At 41.0% G+C, this 17,810-nt stretch overlaps 1 protein-coding gene across 2 annotated transcripts in view; it reads right to left on the bottom strand.

The window, feature by feature from the left end:
- PID1 (phosphotyrosine interaction domain containing 1) overlaps positions 1 to 4,297 on the bottom strand; it is a 138,665-nt gene extending 134,368 nt beyond the window's left edge. The window contains exon 1 of one of the 2 annotated variants that reach the window (XM_067559257.1): positions 3,975 to 4,297. In XM_067559257.1, the coding sequence (XP_067415358.1) occupies positions 3,975 to 4,004 (30 nt within the window). In that variant the 5' untranslated portion in view covers positions 4,005 to 4,297. The remainder of the gene's footprint in view (positions 1 to 3,974) is intronic. The other variant, XM_067559044.1, reaches the window with a different exon arrangement.
- Between the last annotated feature and the right edge of the window lie 13,513 nt (positions 4,298 to 17,810).

The raw sequence follows: 17,810 nt of genomic DNA, 5'->3' as shown, positions 1-17,810 counted from the left end.
TACATGTAATATCAAACATTCAAAAGTTATGAAACAACACATTTATGATTGCCTTTGCAAACTTATTTCTGTCCCCTTGTCTGTAGGCATTATGATACAGTCTTTAGTTACATAATTACATACTATTTTCCTGCAGGAGCTCTGCCTCCTTCAGTGAACAGGATGGATCTCACTGAATGAGTAGCTATTAATATTTTGTTTTGTCCTCATTGCTTAACATGTGGCCTCATGGCTTATTTACTCCACACTACTCAAACCCTGCTCAGAATACAGAATTATTAATTTTCTCATGGGCTTTTCTTTTACACTCGTCACTATAGGATCTGACTGCTCCACAAACATCAATGAATTTCTTTTCACAGTAGCAGTGTTAAGTGAGGTGGTAGTATTATTACCCCCATTTCACAGACCAACAGAAACTGAGGCACAGAGAGATTAAGGTCAAAAGTGTCCACTAATTCTGGATGCCCAATTTATGATGCCTAGGACCTGATTTTTCAGAATAATTAGCATTCTATAGCATTTTATATGTTCTAAGCACAGCTCCCTGCTGCATCTGAGAGCGTTCAGAACTTTGGCAAATCAGACTTCAGGTGCCTCAAAATGGGCACCCAGAGAAAATGAGGAATGCACAATTAGTAGCCATGAATGAAAAGTTCTCTTTATATGACTTGCCTATCGCATCAAGTAAGAACTCTCTCTCATTCACAACACACCTTCCATATTCTGCAGCAAATGAAATAGGAGTCCTACAGATAAGTCTCCTTCATTACATAACCCTGAGCCTTCCCCAGAGCAGGTCCATCCTGTATGATGAATGAGACAGAGATCCTGTAGGAAAAATGGTATATGATAGTGTAAATACAGACTATCATAATATACATGCACAAGGGGACTGAATTAAAGTTGCACAGGCATTTCCTAACTTTGGAGTGCTTGATTTCACAACCTAACATTCTTTATATATAATGTTGTATATGTTTAAGCTATAGAATTAATATCTTATTTTATATTTTAGACACCTTCTAATGCTATAAACTGTGCACTCAGCCCATCTATGTAATCATCTTTTCATTCATTACGCCCATTCATTACACGTGGTTTTAATTTAGGCCCCTACCCTGCAAAGATTTATGCATGTGCTCAACTTTATGCAGTGAGTAATTCCATTGACTTCACAATATGTCAAGTTAAGCATATGCAAAAGTCTTTGCCGGATCAGAGCCTGAGACTGTAAATTCTTCAGGGCAGATATTGTCTTTGACTATGTGATTATAAAGGGTCTAGCACAATGTGGCCTCACTACTGGAGAATAAATAAATAACAACATGCCACCATGATTAATTTCATTCACAAACCACATTTCAGGAACACACTAAGTCAAAGGGTTCCTGTCAATTGAAATTGCATTCCTTGATCTAGCTAAGAAGCATGGATTATTACTGTTACTGGCTAGTAGACGCCTAAAGATTTGATCAAACTTAGCTTTAATATCAAATCAGAGCAAGTCTTTAAATTTTTTGCTCTGGTACCAAAGAGATTTAATTCCAACAGCAGAAGCAATAAAAATATTTTACTATGTTCAACTATTTCTCATTAGATATTTGCTTTGGAAACTGTATGAAATTGATATAATGGAACTGCAAAGTAAGCTCTATTTTGTCCTACTTTCTGGAAGTCTCAAATTTCCATATGTATTTATTTATATAAATTTATTAATAAAATATATTTAAGAATAAAGGGACACTCGTCAGGCTGGTAGGCCTAAAAACTAGATCTACTAGCTGTGGTTTTGGTTTGCAGGCACACTATTTCCCACCATGCCATCATCCCTCCACACTGCCTTCCTGCTCTCTTCTCATGAGAAGGGTGTTGAAATATACAAGAGCTTAGGCTTTCCTACCAATTTAGAATTCAGAAGCCTTGTATGTTTCATTAGCCTGTCTGCTCATTTAAAAAAAAAAAAAAAAAAAGGGTGGAGGGATGAAGTGACACAATAAAACCTGGATCTTCAGATTTGCTGTTGGCAGGTTGCTTTTCAGAGAAGTTAGATTTTAACAGTTTTACAGCTCTCCTTTTTGGGGGTCTTAGTGTGAGGAGACTAGTTACTGTATAGCTATCTTTAAGGTAGAGTAAATTTTGCATCTGTCAAATCAGTCAGTGTCCTATTAACAGTATTTTCCATAAGATTTTGTAAAATTTGTTCAGGTCTTTAACGAGGCAGGCCCTTTCTTCAATACATAGCAAATTTTACATAAACTCATTTAAGAAAACTACTACTAGCATGACAAAGAATACAACAAAAAGCACTAGAAACAACAGTTTTATAGCCAAATAATCACAAAATGAAAGCTCATATTTCTAATATGGAAATATCACAGAACAGAATATATGCCAAAATAGTTCAGTTGCCAAGTGTCATGGGCTTTGGAACTCACACACTTCCCTAAGTAAAACATGCTGTGCATGAATAACTTAAATAGATTAAAAAAAAAAAATCAAACACATTCAGAAGAGCAAGAGCCCTAAGCCACAAAGAAAGCACACCAAGGAACTTTGACTACTACCAGGACACTACCTTCAAAGTGAAAGGGCATCAATAGCCCTCTCTCTCTCTCTCTCTCTCTCTCTCTCTCTCTCTCACACACACACACACACACACACACACGCTTTACAGATACGTGAAAGTTAAAATAAACTTACATTGCACTCGATTAGGTGCTGTTATGAATGTGGAACTGTACTCAAATAAGACCTTTCAGAACATTTATTAATATCACTTTAGCATTCCAGAAGAGAGATCCTTATTGGAGGTTTGATTATTTGCAATAAAAATGTAAATGTGTTTCTCTCCAATTATAATCTCCCTTGAAGCTAAGGTTTCAGTGATCTAGCTGGAATCTTCAGTATACAAGATACTGATAATCTCTAAACAGTTCATTCCTCACTGAAAAAATAAATTCAGTTTGTGAACTTTATCTTCTACTTTTCATGAGGGTTATACATTCACTTATTGATCCCTGAGCTTAGAGTTAAATCATTATTTTGCATGCCTCAGTAATGCTGTTTATTTTCTCCTTTCAGTATAGTTTCTTTTTGCCCTGTGCCTTCAAATTCATTCTCCCCTAAAGGTTGTTTTATTTTGCCACTTAAACAGTTCTTCAAAATTTACTATGAGATTTAATGCTGCTTTAGGCATGCCAAAAAGTTTGTCTGTGGGATTGTGTAAATTCATCTGGCAATCTGTCTGGCTAACCATCTGGAGAACATTTCAGAGCAAAAAGCATGGAGCAAAACCCTGCCTTAAGGACAACCCTAAGCCCTTTGAGACCTCAATACGTGTCACTGATGACTCCTGCAAATAACTAGACTCCTCCAACTTTCAGTATTGCTCAACCCTAAATACTCTCCTGCACCCGCCATCCAAATCCCATTAAACAAACGTTTTCTTGTTTGTATGTAGGAGTCAATGAATTGGCTAGCCGAATACCTGACTAGTTTATACTGTTTTCTTTCTTTCTTTCCAGGGGAAAAGTTTATAAAGAAAGAAAAAAAAGAAAAGGAAAGGGTTGCAATAACCAGAAAGACAAAAAAAAAAAATCCTATTTTCAAGATGAGCATAAATTGAGAGAGATAACATGATAAATGCAAGCCCAATGATTTGCAAATCATCTGGTCGGTCTTTGTAAAAGGCAGCAAAAAAACATCTGGATTCAAGAAGCCCAGCCCCGGACCTGTAAATTCTGTCAGTGGAATGCGAGGTGAAATCGTTGGGCAGAAAGTGCTGTACACAGAGAGACCAGATGAAAGTTGTCAGCGTGATCTAGGCACGGCCCTGGGGGGTGGCGGGGAACGTATTCCAAACAAGGGTTTATCAACGCACCCCACAGATTCTCTTACACAATCACATGATCCTTTTCCTTTAAAGAAACGCCAGCAGAGGCTCAGTGTCTCCCCCCGCCCGCCTCTCTTACCTGTAGTCTCTCCGTTGCCGGCTGCCACATATTTCACCCTCTGTGGATCTGCGGGGGAGATGAGGAGGAGGACACTGTTGATTGCGAGCGGGGCTGTAGTTTTCCAGGCTTGCTCACATCTGTTTGGGGTGTCAGCGAGGTGCGTTCCGTCTCCAGCAGCCGGGGGACGGGCCGGTCCCCAGCCAGCAAGGGGCACCCTCCAGCTGCTGGAAGCCTGCTCACTTGCACTCCCGGGCTCTCCAGCGGTTCCTCTGCGAGCCGCGCTGAGCTGTCCTATTGCACCCGCGAGCGGGACGCTGAGCCCCCCCCCGCCAGTGCAGCAGCAGCAGCGACAGCAGCAGCGCCCCGGCCTCTGGTCCCTCCCTCGGCCCCGCCCCCGCAAGCCGGCGCATCTCTGCTGAACCCCCCTCTCCCCCTCCCCAGCGCCAAGCCGGGCTGAGCTCCAGCCTCGAGCTGCCGCCTTAGCCTGCGCGGAAGCTCAGCCCGCTGCGAACGCAGGAGGCGACAGGGCAGCCGCAGCCGCAGCCGAACACACGCGCGTGGTATTTCTGGCCATGCGCGCGGAAGGTGCCGAGCCAATCTTCGAAGGGTGATGACACGATGGTTTGACAGGTCGCTTGAAAGCCCCGAAGGCGCGCTCCGGACGTCGGGCAGAACGTCACAATAGCCCAGGTGCTCGCGCTGCAGGATGTTTTGTTAGGACACGGTTAGCAGGCCGCTTGCCTTTTGCTACGGCACACGCTCTAGCTAGCACCCCACCCCCGGTCTGTCATGACACAGCTGAGATCCCGAGTATCGAGCTGCTCACATCATAGGAGATATGCGGTGTATTTAGCAGCCTGGTTTCTGCGTTGAGTTGCATGGCATATATAAGCCTGCAGCCCATTTGTAGATCCACGCTGAGAACTAGCATTGAACCTTTGTTCGGAGACTCATAACATTTTGGGGTAATTAAAAAAAAAGAGAGAATGGCTTTAAAATTCACCTTTTACCGAACGTCTGCTGCTCACATGCTTCAGCTGAATAAAAGTAGATGTATTATGTCCAGCTGTGACACGAGCTCCCTCCTGAAATGTCTCATCCCTGACATCTGTAATAGAAGGTGAGTGTAAGAGAGACATCTACTGGTTAGTGGTGTAGCGTGTTTTCTCTGGGGCACAAGGCTCCCCTTGGACTTGGGTAAAACATCTTATGGGTGTGGGCAGGCATATGGTTTTATATGTCGTAGAGGGACCATTTTTATACGCAATGGCAATGTTTTTCTTCTTCTTTAGACCTTTAAAAACACTGCTAGGTCACTGTGTAACTACACTTGTTACATTAGTGAGCATATTGTGTACGGTGCCACACTCACCTTGAGAGCTCATAGGTGTGTGTTTTCAGGGTGCAGGGATTAGCCGATGTGTGTTCAGAGATGCAGTGCAGTTAGCTGGCTATCCCCACTTCATTATTCCAATTTATGACATTTCTACTGCTACTGAGGACACAACACTATGAGGTGGCTTCTCACCTAAGTGTCCAATGCAAAAAGAACCTGTAATAACAGAAAATCCGTGTCTGGAGTGTGCAGTACGAAGTTTTACTGAGAGATGATCTGACAGAGCATCCACGAGGAAGCATCTGGAGAATCAAAATGAATAAGGAGAGATAATGTGTCATTAAGCTGAAGACGACCTTAAAAACTGCGCTCCTGCTTGTGCAATCAGGACATAAAAGATCTTAGGGCACTTCGCAGAAGAGATGCAACTTACCCCAGTATCCTTGTCCAAACCTTCTCTGCCTCCCCTCCCCAACTGTACAATATGCTGTGATGGCTGTCCCTTGTCCAAGAGTGGCTGCATTTCAGTGGTGCAGTATTCATGTCATTAGCCATCGAGTTTTGGATTCTTTGGAAGGGTGCAGAAGTTCGGCACTGCTCAGAATTTTTCCTGGGATTATTAAAATTAGAACAATCTGCAGTGCACCTTGAGCTTTAGCTATAAATATATGTCTATATTGTGTACAACAGGGTACAGGCTGCAATAGCTTCACTTTCCATTCATTATATTCCACCTCTATCCATATGCAAAGGAAGGGAGGGAAAGAAAATGCATTTGGTTCCCACACAAAAAGCATAGCTAATATAGACCCAAATTCTCACAGTCAATCATACACAAAATGATAACCATTCCAAAATTCTAAACCTTAACAAGTACCGGAATGACAAGTTAAGGTACTCTGTAAGAATTTCCCTGTAATGGTCCCAAATTACACCAGGGGCATCATTTGTTATGAAATAAGGTGGGGCAGTTGCCCTCCCAGACATTGATTTGCCTCGTCTGACTTTTCATAGGTCTATATGCTCCATTATGTCTTCCACTTTTGGCCCTTCACCACCTGACGTTGCAGGATATAATACATATGCAGTGTTGTTGTAGCCGTGTTGGTCCCAGGCTATTAGAGAGATAAGGTGGGTGAGATAATATCTCATTTGGACCAACTTCTGTTGGGGAGAGAGACAAGCTTTTGAGCTTACACAGAGCTCTTCTTCAGGTCTCCTGGTAATAAAAGATATTACCTCACCCACCTTTCCTCTCCAGGATATAGTATCACATATAACATTCTGTATGCTGACACAGCTTTGGCCCCCTCTCCCAGAATTTTTCTGACCTGACCATCCATAGAACTGAGAAGGAGGCAAATTTGAAAATACAAGAAGGGACCAGGACTTCTCAGATGTTAAGTGGGTTAAAAAAATATCACATCAGGAAAACCTGTGCTCTGTTTTTGGTCCTGTTCTGTACCTAAGTCTGCTGTTCCTCAACGGTAGCCCATAAGCCTCTTCTTGTGTATAACATCCATCAAATGGTTAATTTGTATAAGGCCACTGCTTCTACAGACATCTTACAACAGTGTTATGCTCTCAGCCAATGAGAATGTGTCCTGATGAAACTGGCCATGAAGAGCTTCGGAACCAGACAGAGCTAGAAATCAGGCAATTTTCAATTAAACTCGGATGTCAGAATTCTTTTCTAGTTTTTCCCCAGACTTACTAATATTTTAATCCAAGCACCCCTTCTCTTGGGCATTTGAGTTGTTGGACCATTATACAATTTCTTATTCTCAGCCAATGAGAAATCTTTTTCTCAAAAATAAACCCCAAAACCCTGTGTGGATTCATATTTCCAGTGTTGTAGATATTTACCTGTAAGAAGATATAGGTCTTTTTCTGTTAATTTTTCCCCCTGTAGTGCTCATACGGGTGTTTCTTTTCTTGCAGATGAATTTGTATTCAGATAATTCATTCTATCTATTTTAATATTTTAAACATTGCAGTCACACTTCCCTTAATCTGTCTCAATTCTACGGATACTAGACCAAATTACTAAAGTCAGTGACATTTCATAGTTTAAATAGGGGCAAAATTTGACTTACTGGTGCCAATTTTAATTTCATCTACCCAGTAGTAGCTCCAAAGTAACTACATTGACTTCAGCATATTGATATTATCCCTGTTTATGGCTATTAGATGTTTTATTTTCTCTGGATCATCTAATGCCTAGTAATTCAACTATCAGGATAACTAGCCCTAATCCTAACCCTTTAATCTGTGGCCTAGTCTACCTATGCAAAGTCAGGTCAATGTAAACTGCCTTGCGTCAACCTACTTGTGTATGTGTCTGCACTTAAATTTGTCTCCCACTGATGTAAGTGCCCCATTACAGTGACACAGTAACATCGCCTCCCTGAGCAACATTGAGCCATGGTTGATGTACTGAGGTCAACGCAGCACGAGTGTGGATGCTGCATTACGTATGTTGACCCTAACTGTCCTCCAGCAGTTGTCTCACAAAGCTCAACACTGACCTCTCTGGTCACAATTGTAAACTCCACTGCCCAGGGGTCATAGACACCGGAAGATGTCACCGGAAGATGCCCAGTGAATTTTTTAAATGTCTTTTTCTGATTGGCAAACACACCTAGCATCTCTATATTGTGGTTTGAAATTGTCCAGCTGACCATGCCAACTACATGTTCCAGAAGCATTCCAGCTTGGAGTAGACAGGAGATATTGGATCTCCTGGGCCTGTGAGGAGAGGAGGCTGTGCAGGCACAGCTGTAGAAATGTGGACATCTATGAGCAGATTGCATAGAGGATAGAGGGGAAGGGGTACAACAGGGATCAGCAGCAGTGCTGTGTGAAAGCAAAGGAACTACAGCCAGCATACCAGAAGGCCAGGCAGGCCAACAGTTGATTTGTTGCCAAGATGTGGACCATTTGCTTTTACAAAGAATAGTATGCCATACTTGGCGGAGACTTTACCACTGCCCTGTACAACATCATGGATACCTCTGAGAAGCTCAAGTCACAGCCCCCTGGCATGAACAATGAGGACAAAGAGGATGGGAGACTTATGACCAGGGTCCTGTTATGTCACAAGCCAGAGCCTGTTTGAGACTCCACACAGTCCAGTCAGTCCTGGCAATTGAACATAGTTGAGCCTGGTGCAAGGAAAAAATCCTCGGGTGAGTGCTTAATTGTTTTGCCCATTACAATGACGTGCTGATGGTGCCCCCAACTTAACAGGACAAAATTGTCAACTTTTCATTAATTTACTCGTACTAGAAGAGATAGCAGTACAACTAAGAGAGGCAGAGTTGTTATCTGCTTTTCATTCCCCTGTAAGATAGGCAGTTTGTTTATGTGCACAGGGATGTCCTTGAATCCTCCTAAAAGATCTCAGTGAAACTTCCATGGAGGTACTCTGCAATCCTCTCCCAAAGGTTTCTAGGAATGGCAGTCTTATGTCTTCCTCTGTGGCAGGACACTTTCTCACGTCAGTCAGTGATAACTATATAATGCCCCACTGCAATCCAGGAACCCCACTGCTGTACATCCATCCATTATGTCCTGCATATTGCTGAGAGTCACAGTCCAGCATAGCACGAGACGATTAATAACACTTGCATGACAATGGCCTCTGCAGTGGATATTCCAACTCCCAAATGATTTCCCACTAACCAGTAGCAATCTAGTATTGCAGCTTTCCACAGTGCAATTGCCACTCGCTTCTCCACTGTCAGTGCAGTTCTCATGTTGTTGTCCCTGCATTGGATAGCTGGGGCGAGCTCAGCACACAGATCCAGGAATGTGGCCTTGCACATCCCACTAGTCAGTGCTCATTTCGCAGGCCCAGAAGTGGCACTCTACCATCTGCAGCTCCTTCTTGAATTGGTTATCGCAATGTCTCACAGCAATGTGTCCTCCAAGAAATCAATGGTCCCTGTTCATTCGTTTTTTCTTACAGCTCTGCAAATACCGGTGGCTCATGCATTCTGTGTTTGCAGTGCTCATGACAATAGTGCAGAGCTGTGCAGGCACCATTCTTCTGTCAGAGATGACGGACAGTTTGGAGGGCTGTGCAGGTTGTGGGATTTTTTTTAAAAAGGCATGAAAATTGTGGGATATAGATGACATCATGGGATGGAGGCAGTTGCACACTGGGAAGTTGATCCCTTCTTCCCAGTCCCCCTGTGCAACTCCAAAAGACGGTGCACTGGATTATGGCAGGTTGAACTCCGGGGTACCTTCCCAGGGCGCACCGCATTGAGCATTGACACATGCACTCCTCATGACAACGCAGGAAGCCAAGTATGCATGCGCACAAGCAATATACGAACTGCGGCAGCTTTATGCCAGCATAAATTGCATAAAACAAAACTGGTAGTATAGACACAGCCTCTGTTTTTTAACTACATTAGAATTGTCTAATTGCTGGACTCTGCTGAATTGTTGAGCTTCACATCATTCTCTTAGGTTAAGGGTACTCTTAACCATCATTACAACGTATTGTTACAAAAATCAGTTCTGTTATTTAAACAGTGCTTCTACAGATATGGTAAGCACTTAGCAATCCCTGTTTCTAAGATCCCTATTTCACTTATGCAAGCTCACACATGCTTCATTAAACATAACTTGTTCATCAAGAATTCAGTTTACCTTGTTGTTTTCCTGCAGTGTAATAGGCCTAATTTGCAAATTAAATGTTCTGTGAAGTATTTTAGCTAATAGTGTCCTTCCACAATCCAAATCCAAATGTTACTAGTAAGGGTAACGCTGTCAACCTGTTACACACAAATGCATTCTCCTTGCAGATGTGGTTTTTAAAACCTTTTTTTTTTTTTTTTTGTTCCTGAGCAAACCAACTATAGAAGCACTGAGTAATCATGAAATGTTTGCTTATAAAGTATTACCTTATTTTAACAAATGTTCGTGGTTAAATCTGAAAATCCATACTCAAGCAAACGTCCCTCAGAAATCAGTGGGAATTATTTTTGTTAGGTGCTCACCTCTAAGACAACTGTAGCTAGAAAAGCTTTCCTGTCAGTATATTGCTGCTGCCAGGGGATTTTCCTTACTGGAAAGGAAAGTACATTTTTGGGTCTAAACATATAGACTATGTCCCTTAAAACACCAGTTTATAATTCTTTACCTGTCTATCTTTTTACAATATCTTGAACAACCACCAGCAAAGGCCAAAATCCTTCTCTTATCTACATTGAACTTAATGGCGTTACATGGGTATAACTCAGAACAGAATTTGGACCCAAATGTTTTATTTTAAACTCTTTAGAGGTACACAGACAACTAGAAGGCACTTTAATCTAGAAAACAAAAGCATAACAAGATCCAGTGATTGGAAGGTGAAGTCAGAAAAGCTCAAAGTGGAAATAAGATACACACTTTTATTAGTGATGGTAATTGACCACTGGAACAGATTACCGAAAGATGTGGTAAATTTTCTATCAAGCTGAGTGTTTAAATGACAATGAGATGTCTTTCTAAAAGAGCTGTCCTACTTCTACACCACGTTATTGGGCTCAATACAGGACTCAACTGGTAAAATTCTATGGCCTGTATTATGCAGGAGGTCAGACTGGATCAGTATAATGGCACCTTCTGGCCCTAAAATCTACCAGTCTATTTAAAAAAACATTAATAGAGACAGCTAGATTTTGCTCTCAGATAAATCCATGCAACACTATTACCTTCTGTAGAGTTGCACAGACTCAGACAAGAAAATAATTACAAATTTCATTCAAAGAAGATTAGGCACATGTCACATTTGCTCTGGTCCACTGGAATGTGTACCTCCATTCAAGATGCATGCTACATTGTGTCATTTCTTTGCTTTGCAATAAACATGGTCCCCCCAACACAGATATTTGATAGGAAAAGCACTGTTTCCTTTATTCATGCTGAGTCTCATTAATTAAGTCCCTTGTCTCAAAATAGCTCTCCATGGTTCTATGATGAATTATTCCATTAATTTTAATTAGCAACTTTAAACTTTTCTAATGTGGTTTAACAACAAATATTTTTAAATGTGGAGCTTCCTTTTCTGGTAGGAGAAAGCAAAACTAGATGAGACAAAAATATCTGTTTAATTTCTTACTGACATAGGCATAATGTACAGCTTGATACTGTAACAGATCTGTGACTTCCCAGTTTTCACTAAGCTGCACACCATGGCAACTTGGAGACATAACTCAGAACAGCCTCATCTGCCTTTTTCACTTGAGTTAATCCAATCTTCAGAGCATCTCTTTTCCTCATTGAGCAATTACGTTTCCATCCAATAGGAAGCAATGATATTGTAACGGTGTGGCACCCATCTCTAGTGAGCGCCCTTTCTGGTCGGGTGTGTCTCCCTTCCTTAGAATGTAGCCACTTCCCCCAGTGGCTGGGCACAGGGGAAGGAAGCAGTTGCTGGCGGGGACCGGGAGAGTAAGGGAATAGCTTCTGGCTGGCTGCCAGGACTCAACTAAAACAGGCTACAGGGAAGTGGCCAGGGAAATGTATAGCAGCAATTAGTAAAGGGACGCAGCATGAGGCTGCTATACTTAAAGAGTCCCTTGGTTGGATTCGGAGTAGTGGGTGGGGTGGGTCATCCCCCCCTTAGGCCACAGGGTAAGTGGCCTACAGTTGGACAGTGCTAAACCCCAGAAGGGATCTGAACTATGTAGTGGCCCAGCTGGAGAGCATGGGCCAGAAGGGCACAGAGACAGTGAAAACCATTGCCTCCAGGGAAGAAGCCTCAGAGTATAGCCTGACACCAGGGCCAAGACTGTTTAAAGACTGCAGATACATTCAAACAGAAGAGGTGCTTGTGAGAGGTGGCTGCCACAGTGTTACAGTTACACATACCCATGATTTATTCTTTATATTACAGTACCACCTAAAGGCTCCACCTGAGATCAGGACTCCATGATGCTAGATGTTGTATATAGAAATAGAAAGAGACAGTCTCTGTCCCAAAAATCTTACAATCTAAATATACAAGACAAATAAAGGGTGGGAAACAGCAAGGGTTATTACTCCCATTTTCTGATGGAGTACTGAGGTTTGGAGAGATTAAGGCCCCAATCAAGCAAAATCCTTAAGCATATGATTAACTTTAAGCACATGACTCATCCCATTTAAAACAACTGCATAAAGCGCCTTCTTAAGTGCTTACTAGACTGGGGCTTAAGTGACTTGTCCAAAGTCACACAGGAAGTGTGTGGCAGAGACAAGAATTAATGCAAATCTCCTGAGTCCCAGTCTAGCACCTTAATAAGATCATCCTTCTGCTCCTTATATGTATGTGTAATTATTTGGTAATCACTTGTTTTTACATTGTACTCTAGAGACCAGGTTCAATGCTCAGTGAAGTAAATGGTAATCTTTCCACTGATTTAAATAGGATCTAAATTGATCCTTAGATGAGAAACTTGTTTGTGGCCTATTTTGTGCATGTTTTTTTTTTCATTTTGGTATTCTGGTTATTAATACTGTTGCCAAATGTTTCTTATTTATTAGCACACCCTCTGGCCAGTCTCGAGTCTGTTGCCAACAATGGGGCAAATGTTGCTCACCTTACTCACCGTGGCAATGAGCATCGTAGTGTGTACTGAAGGCAAAGAAATGAGAACAGGTATTAAAACCATCTCAAAACAACCAGTGTAGTTGCTATTGTTTTTCTCCCCAGAAGATCAGCATTTCACATACTATATTTCTCTTATTGAAAATACCAGAAATCTAGACACTATATTCCTTTCCCAAGCATTGCTTACACCATATTTACTATGATCTCTGTTAAAGTACCACCAATTCAATTGCTAGACATTTTTATTCAAATACTGACGATACAAAGGCCTCATTTCCCCAAAGATTCTGTATTTCCTTTCAATATTTAATTTTGATCAGATGAAAGAGAGATGCTTAGATACATACTTACTGAACAATCACAATAGAGAAATAGCTGAGCTTTAGTTTAGAGAGGAATACGTTTGTCTGACTTTTTGTTCTGAAGATGATTTAGACACATTAGGCCAAGTTGGCAGCTGTTATAAGTGGGTGCAACTTCCAGTGAAGTCAGTAGAATTGCACCCACTTATGCCAGCAGTGAATCTGGCCCAGTATCTATATTACAAGTGACTTCAAGTGGAAACAGTGGCTGTTATAGACCTGAAGCAATGGGCTTCTAATGATTTGTGAAATTGATGCAGAAGTAAATTATCCCAGAGAACTGGGATAATTTAGTCACTGATAATCATACCTTATCTCTAAGACCTAAAAGAGGTTTGTCAAAATACACTGAAATCCTTTTTGTCCATTTATTCATGAGGTTACTGCCTGGGTTACTATAGTAACCAGGTACCCTTAATACCTGTGGTGCCAAAAGAGTTTACATTTATGATTATCCATTCAGCTGTATCATTGCACTGCATTCATGAAGTGCCATGGGGGCTACTTTTCTTCTCCTTCTATATAAAATAACCTTAAGGGGTATCATTTCAAAGCTGGCTGTTTTTTTAAATAAGCAAAATAAATAAATAAATCCATGAAATGAACAAGAAGTGACCAATTTGCTTGCACTGTATGTTGTAATTCCTTTCCTCCCAGCCTTTGTTTTTTGTCATTTTAGGATGTAAGCTCTTTGGGACAAGAACTATCCCTTTCTATAGCTTTGCAGAGCAACTAAACCAGTGTGGGTGCTCTTGCAATACAAACAATAATAGTAATAGTAAATGACACAAAATATTGTGTTAGGTCAACAGATATAGCTTAGTGCATATTGTACAAGGTTTAGATGGATTCAGTGTAACAGGCCCCTCCAGTTCAGTGTAGGAAAATGTATGGTAATAAATGACTCAGAATATTTTATCCTTGATTTGCCTCTCACTTATACCAGTGTATGTCTGGAGCAATTCTGGGGCCATCAAAAGAATTACGTCAGCGTAATTGATACTAGTGGAAAACCAGGGTCTTTAGCCTTGAAGGAAATAAAATATAGATCAACCAAAGTTGTGAAGAAACAGGCATGGATCACATCCAGTTCTCAATCTGGAGCGAGGCCACTCAAGTCAGGGCTGTTGTTTTGCTTTTTTATTTTCCATTCTTCTGATCATCTTTCGTTTTGGATGGAAAGGAAGGGATAGATTAAGGGAAGAACTGATAAGATTTATCAACAGCCTGAATGTGTGTGGGGCGGGGGGAGGAGAGGTGAGGGAGAGAGACATTGAGGGTGTGCTAGCAAAGAGAATGGTGTTATACATTAATGTTAGGAGGGAAGGGGAGATATTTGAGTAGGGTCTGCAGCAAGCCATGCCGCATGAAAGGCAGAAAGGGATTTGGAGATATGAAATTGAAGGGAGTGGGGCACTTCAGAGGTGGCGATTGACTTTGGCCGTCATCAGCATACAGGTGAGAGCTGAGGCAAGGCGAACAGATGGGTTATCCCAGGAAGAATATATAGAGGGACGAGAAGAGGGCACCAAGTGCAGAACCTGAGGCATCCCAATAAAAACAATGGGATAGGGGAGAGAGAGGAGGCAGCAAAGGAGAGGTGAACCAGAGGAGCAAAGACTCGTGGAAGCCAAAGGATGTAGAAGTTCATGAAGAGAGAGTGACAAACTATGTAGAAGGCAGCAGAGAGACTGAGGTGAGTGGAGGAGAGATTCTCACTTTCCACTGTCACATGTCCTCTGTGTGTGTCTGTTACCAGAGAAACTACTGGGCAGAAGTGTCTTTTCACTGATGAATGACTTTTCATACACCGTTAATGTCTAAGGGGCAAATTGAGCCCATACAGCCATAGTGGAGCTCAAGTCCAGCATTCTGCTCTGCAGATGGGAGTTTAGCAGAGGTAGGCAGTGCAGAACATCACAGATGACAGCCAAAATTTTCAAATAGGGATCCCACAATCAGGCTCGGACTCCTTATTTATGAATTTGACCCTGCTCCTCCTGTGACTGTTTTATAGCTGTCCTGCCCAGAATCATTTTCCATAAATGTAGACAGAGACCAGATTCTCATCTCACACAATAACAATTCCACTAACTTCTTTACAGCTACAGTGCCTGAGTCTCCTCCCACTTACAGCTGGTGTAACTCTATTAACTTCCATTAGATCTTTCCTGATCTGCAGAAACATAAATGAGAGAAGAATCAGGCTCTGTATGCATATTTATGCAAACAGTTTCTGGACAGAGCACTGGATTCAGTGGAGTGACTAGCTGGGATGAATTTGGTCTACAGTATGCCAGAAAGTGGGATAACATTTGGGCAATTTTACAAGCACATGGATGCTGGCCTGAGACAATGGAACGTACCAAGGGAAGACTTAAAACAAACAAAAAAAAAGAACTCTGCAGGGTCAGAAATGTTTTCAAACCATAATTTCTGAGAAAGAAAAAGTCTGGAGCTCCATAAACTCTGTTTTGTAATTTCCAGTGAGTATGATTTATTGTAAAAATAGGAAGTGCACTGGAAGTCATACTTCCTATTTCAGACCCACGCACATGCTAATTATTCACAGGGATGCAGAGAGTTTCTAATTACTGTACCTCTAAGTACTTTTGCAGACTTGCATTCTTTCGTCACCTTGGCCCAGTACTTGCAAAGCACCACTGCGTGCTCGTTAGAACAACTCAGAATAGAACTGTTTGTGCAGCATAAAAGAAAACTAAGTTGTATAAAGACTCAACCACAGATAAAACAGAGTATTTAGAAATTGCATTGTTGTAAAGAGAAAAGACTGAGGGCTTAGAAAAGACATGTCATAAGGTATAAAATAATAATAGTTATTTGTGATGTGCAACCCCACCTGCCGCCAGGTACAACATAAAGATGAATGAAAATACAATGCTCTGAATGTCGAAACAGATAAAAAAAAAAAAACAAGGATCCAACAGAAAACAAAGGAAGAGAAGGAAAGTTATTAAACATGGGACCCAAGAATGATCATTCTATAAAGAACTAATCTCCATCTGTGGAAAATGTAGTGGTTTTAGATTTTTTAAATATGGGACAGATTGCACAGAGCAGTAGCTTCACAGATGGGGGCTCATGACTGCAACGGCCAGGCACTCACCAACCTGAGACAAGATGGTAAGATTCCTACCATGTGGTGTGTTTGCTTATAGTCTTACACCCTGACCTTGCTTTGATTCCCAATAAGTTTCTTCTTATAGATGAGCTGTCAGTGTGGTTTGAACTGATTAACTTGAAAATAAGCATTAAGACATTTACAAATCATCAAGCAAATAAGCATGCCTGAGAATCAGTATGCAATTCAAGTTAATATAATAGGAATGGAGATCCCACCAAGGGTGTGTTGAAACAGCAGTCAATGCAGATCTGCAATGGTTGAAGACATATGTCATCAACATTCTTCATTAGATTTTGCCTGGCTTACTTAATGAAAGAATGAACTCTATGACCATATAAGGTAAGTTTTTGTGCTTTGTGGGGAATCAAGATACATGTTATAAAATACTAACAGTAAAGTTTCGGGAGACTTAATCCTGGAAGGTGCTGAGCTCTGGCCCTGATACACATGCTTAACTTTCAAAACATAATATTATTAATAATAATAATAATAATAATAAACAAAAAAAATGTTCAGGTCAGTTGAAATCAATGATCCAACAAAGCTCATGTTCAAATGCTTTGCTGGATCAGGGATGGAATGCTCTCGCAACAACTTACAGAGATCAAATCCAAGATAACTCTTACTATAGTTTAGCCAAGTGAAAAATACTGATCCCTGACCTTCTATTGCTTTCATGACAGAGAATAGAGTTAAGATGTGTCCAAAGCAATTTCTGCTTGTGTAAATTATCCAAGGAGAATGTAAGTTACTCACACACTTTTGGGAAACTGTTGGATTTCTTTTTTTAATTTAAAAAACATGCTAATGAATTGCTACGTGAAGGTTTTTCTACACCTTGTGCCTCATGTTATTTGTCTCTGTGACGTACCTCTTTTGGTGTGTAACAAAAAAGAGGAGAATTTGCATGCTGAGAGAAATGGATTTACTAAATCTCACTGGGATATTTTACACGTAAAATTGCATTCTTATTTCTCACCCCTGCTACTGAATTTTGGGAACAAAGGGGCTAAAATCAGAGACGTTCTGTTAAAAAAATAAGAGAGAGAGAGAGAGAGAGAGAGTGGAAGAAATTCTCAGAAATCTCTAGGCTGAACTAATTGGGAATAAAGCGTATATTTAACAGAAACTTAGCTGTTCATTTAGAGTCTGACGTTATTTCTGCTTTTTAAATTTCTGCCTTTCTTTAAGGTCCCTACCAGTTAAAAAAGGAGAATATTTTTCATGCAAAATTGGAGGCTTTTGTGAAAAATAGTAGAGAGGCACAGGGCTGGGCTGGAAACGGTTTTCCCATCCCCTGGGAATTTTGAAGATTTAAAAAAATTCTCCTGTCCTGAATTGTGATAAAAAATCAAAATCTCTAAATTTTTCACAAACCAACAAACTCACAAAAAATTATTTCATTCAAGTCAATCGAAAT

This window comes from Emydura macquarii, unplaced genomic scaffold (genome assembly GCF_026122565.2).
Source record: "Emydura macquarii macquarii isolate MOO-44397 ecotype Brisbane River unplaced genomic scaffold, CSIRO-AGI_Emac_v2 contig_18, whole genome shotgun sequence".
NCBI lineage: Eukaryota > Metazoa > Chordata > Testudines > Chelidae > Emydura > Emydura macquarii.
The sequence above is the reverse complement of the archived record's forward strand: the minus strand, read 5'-3'. Positions and strand labels throughout refer to the sequence as shown.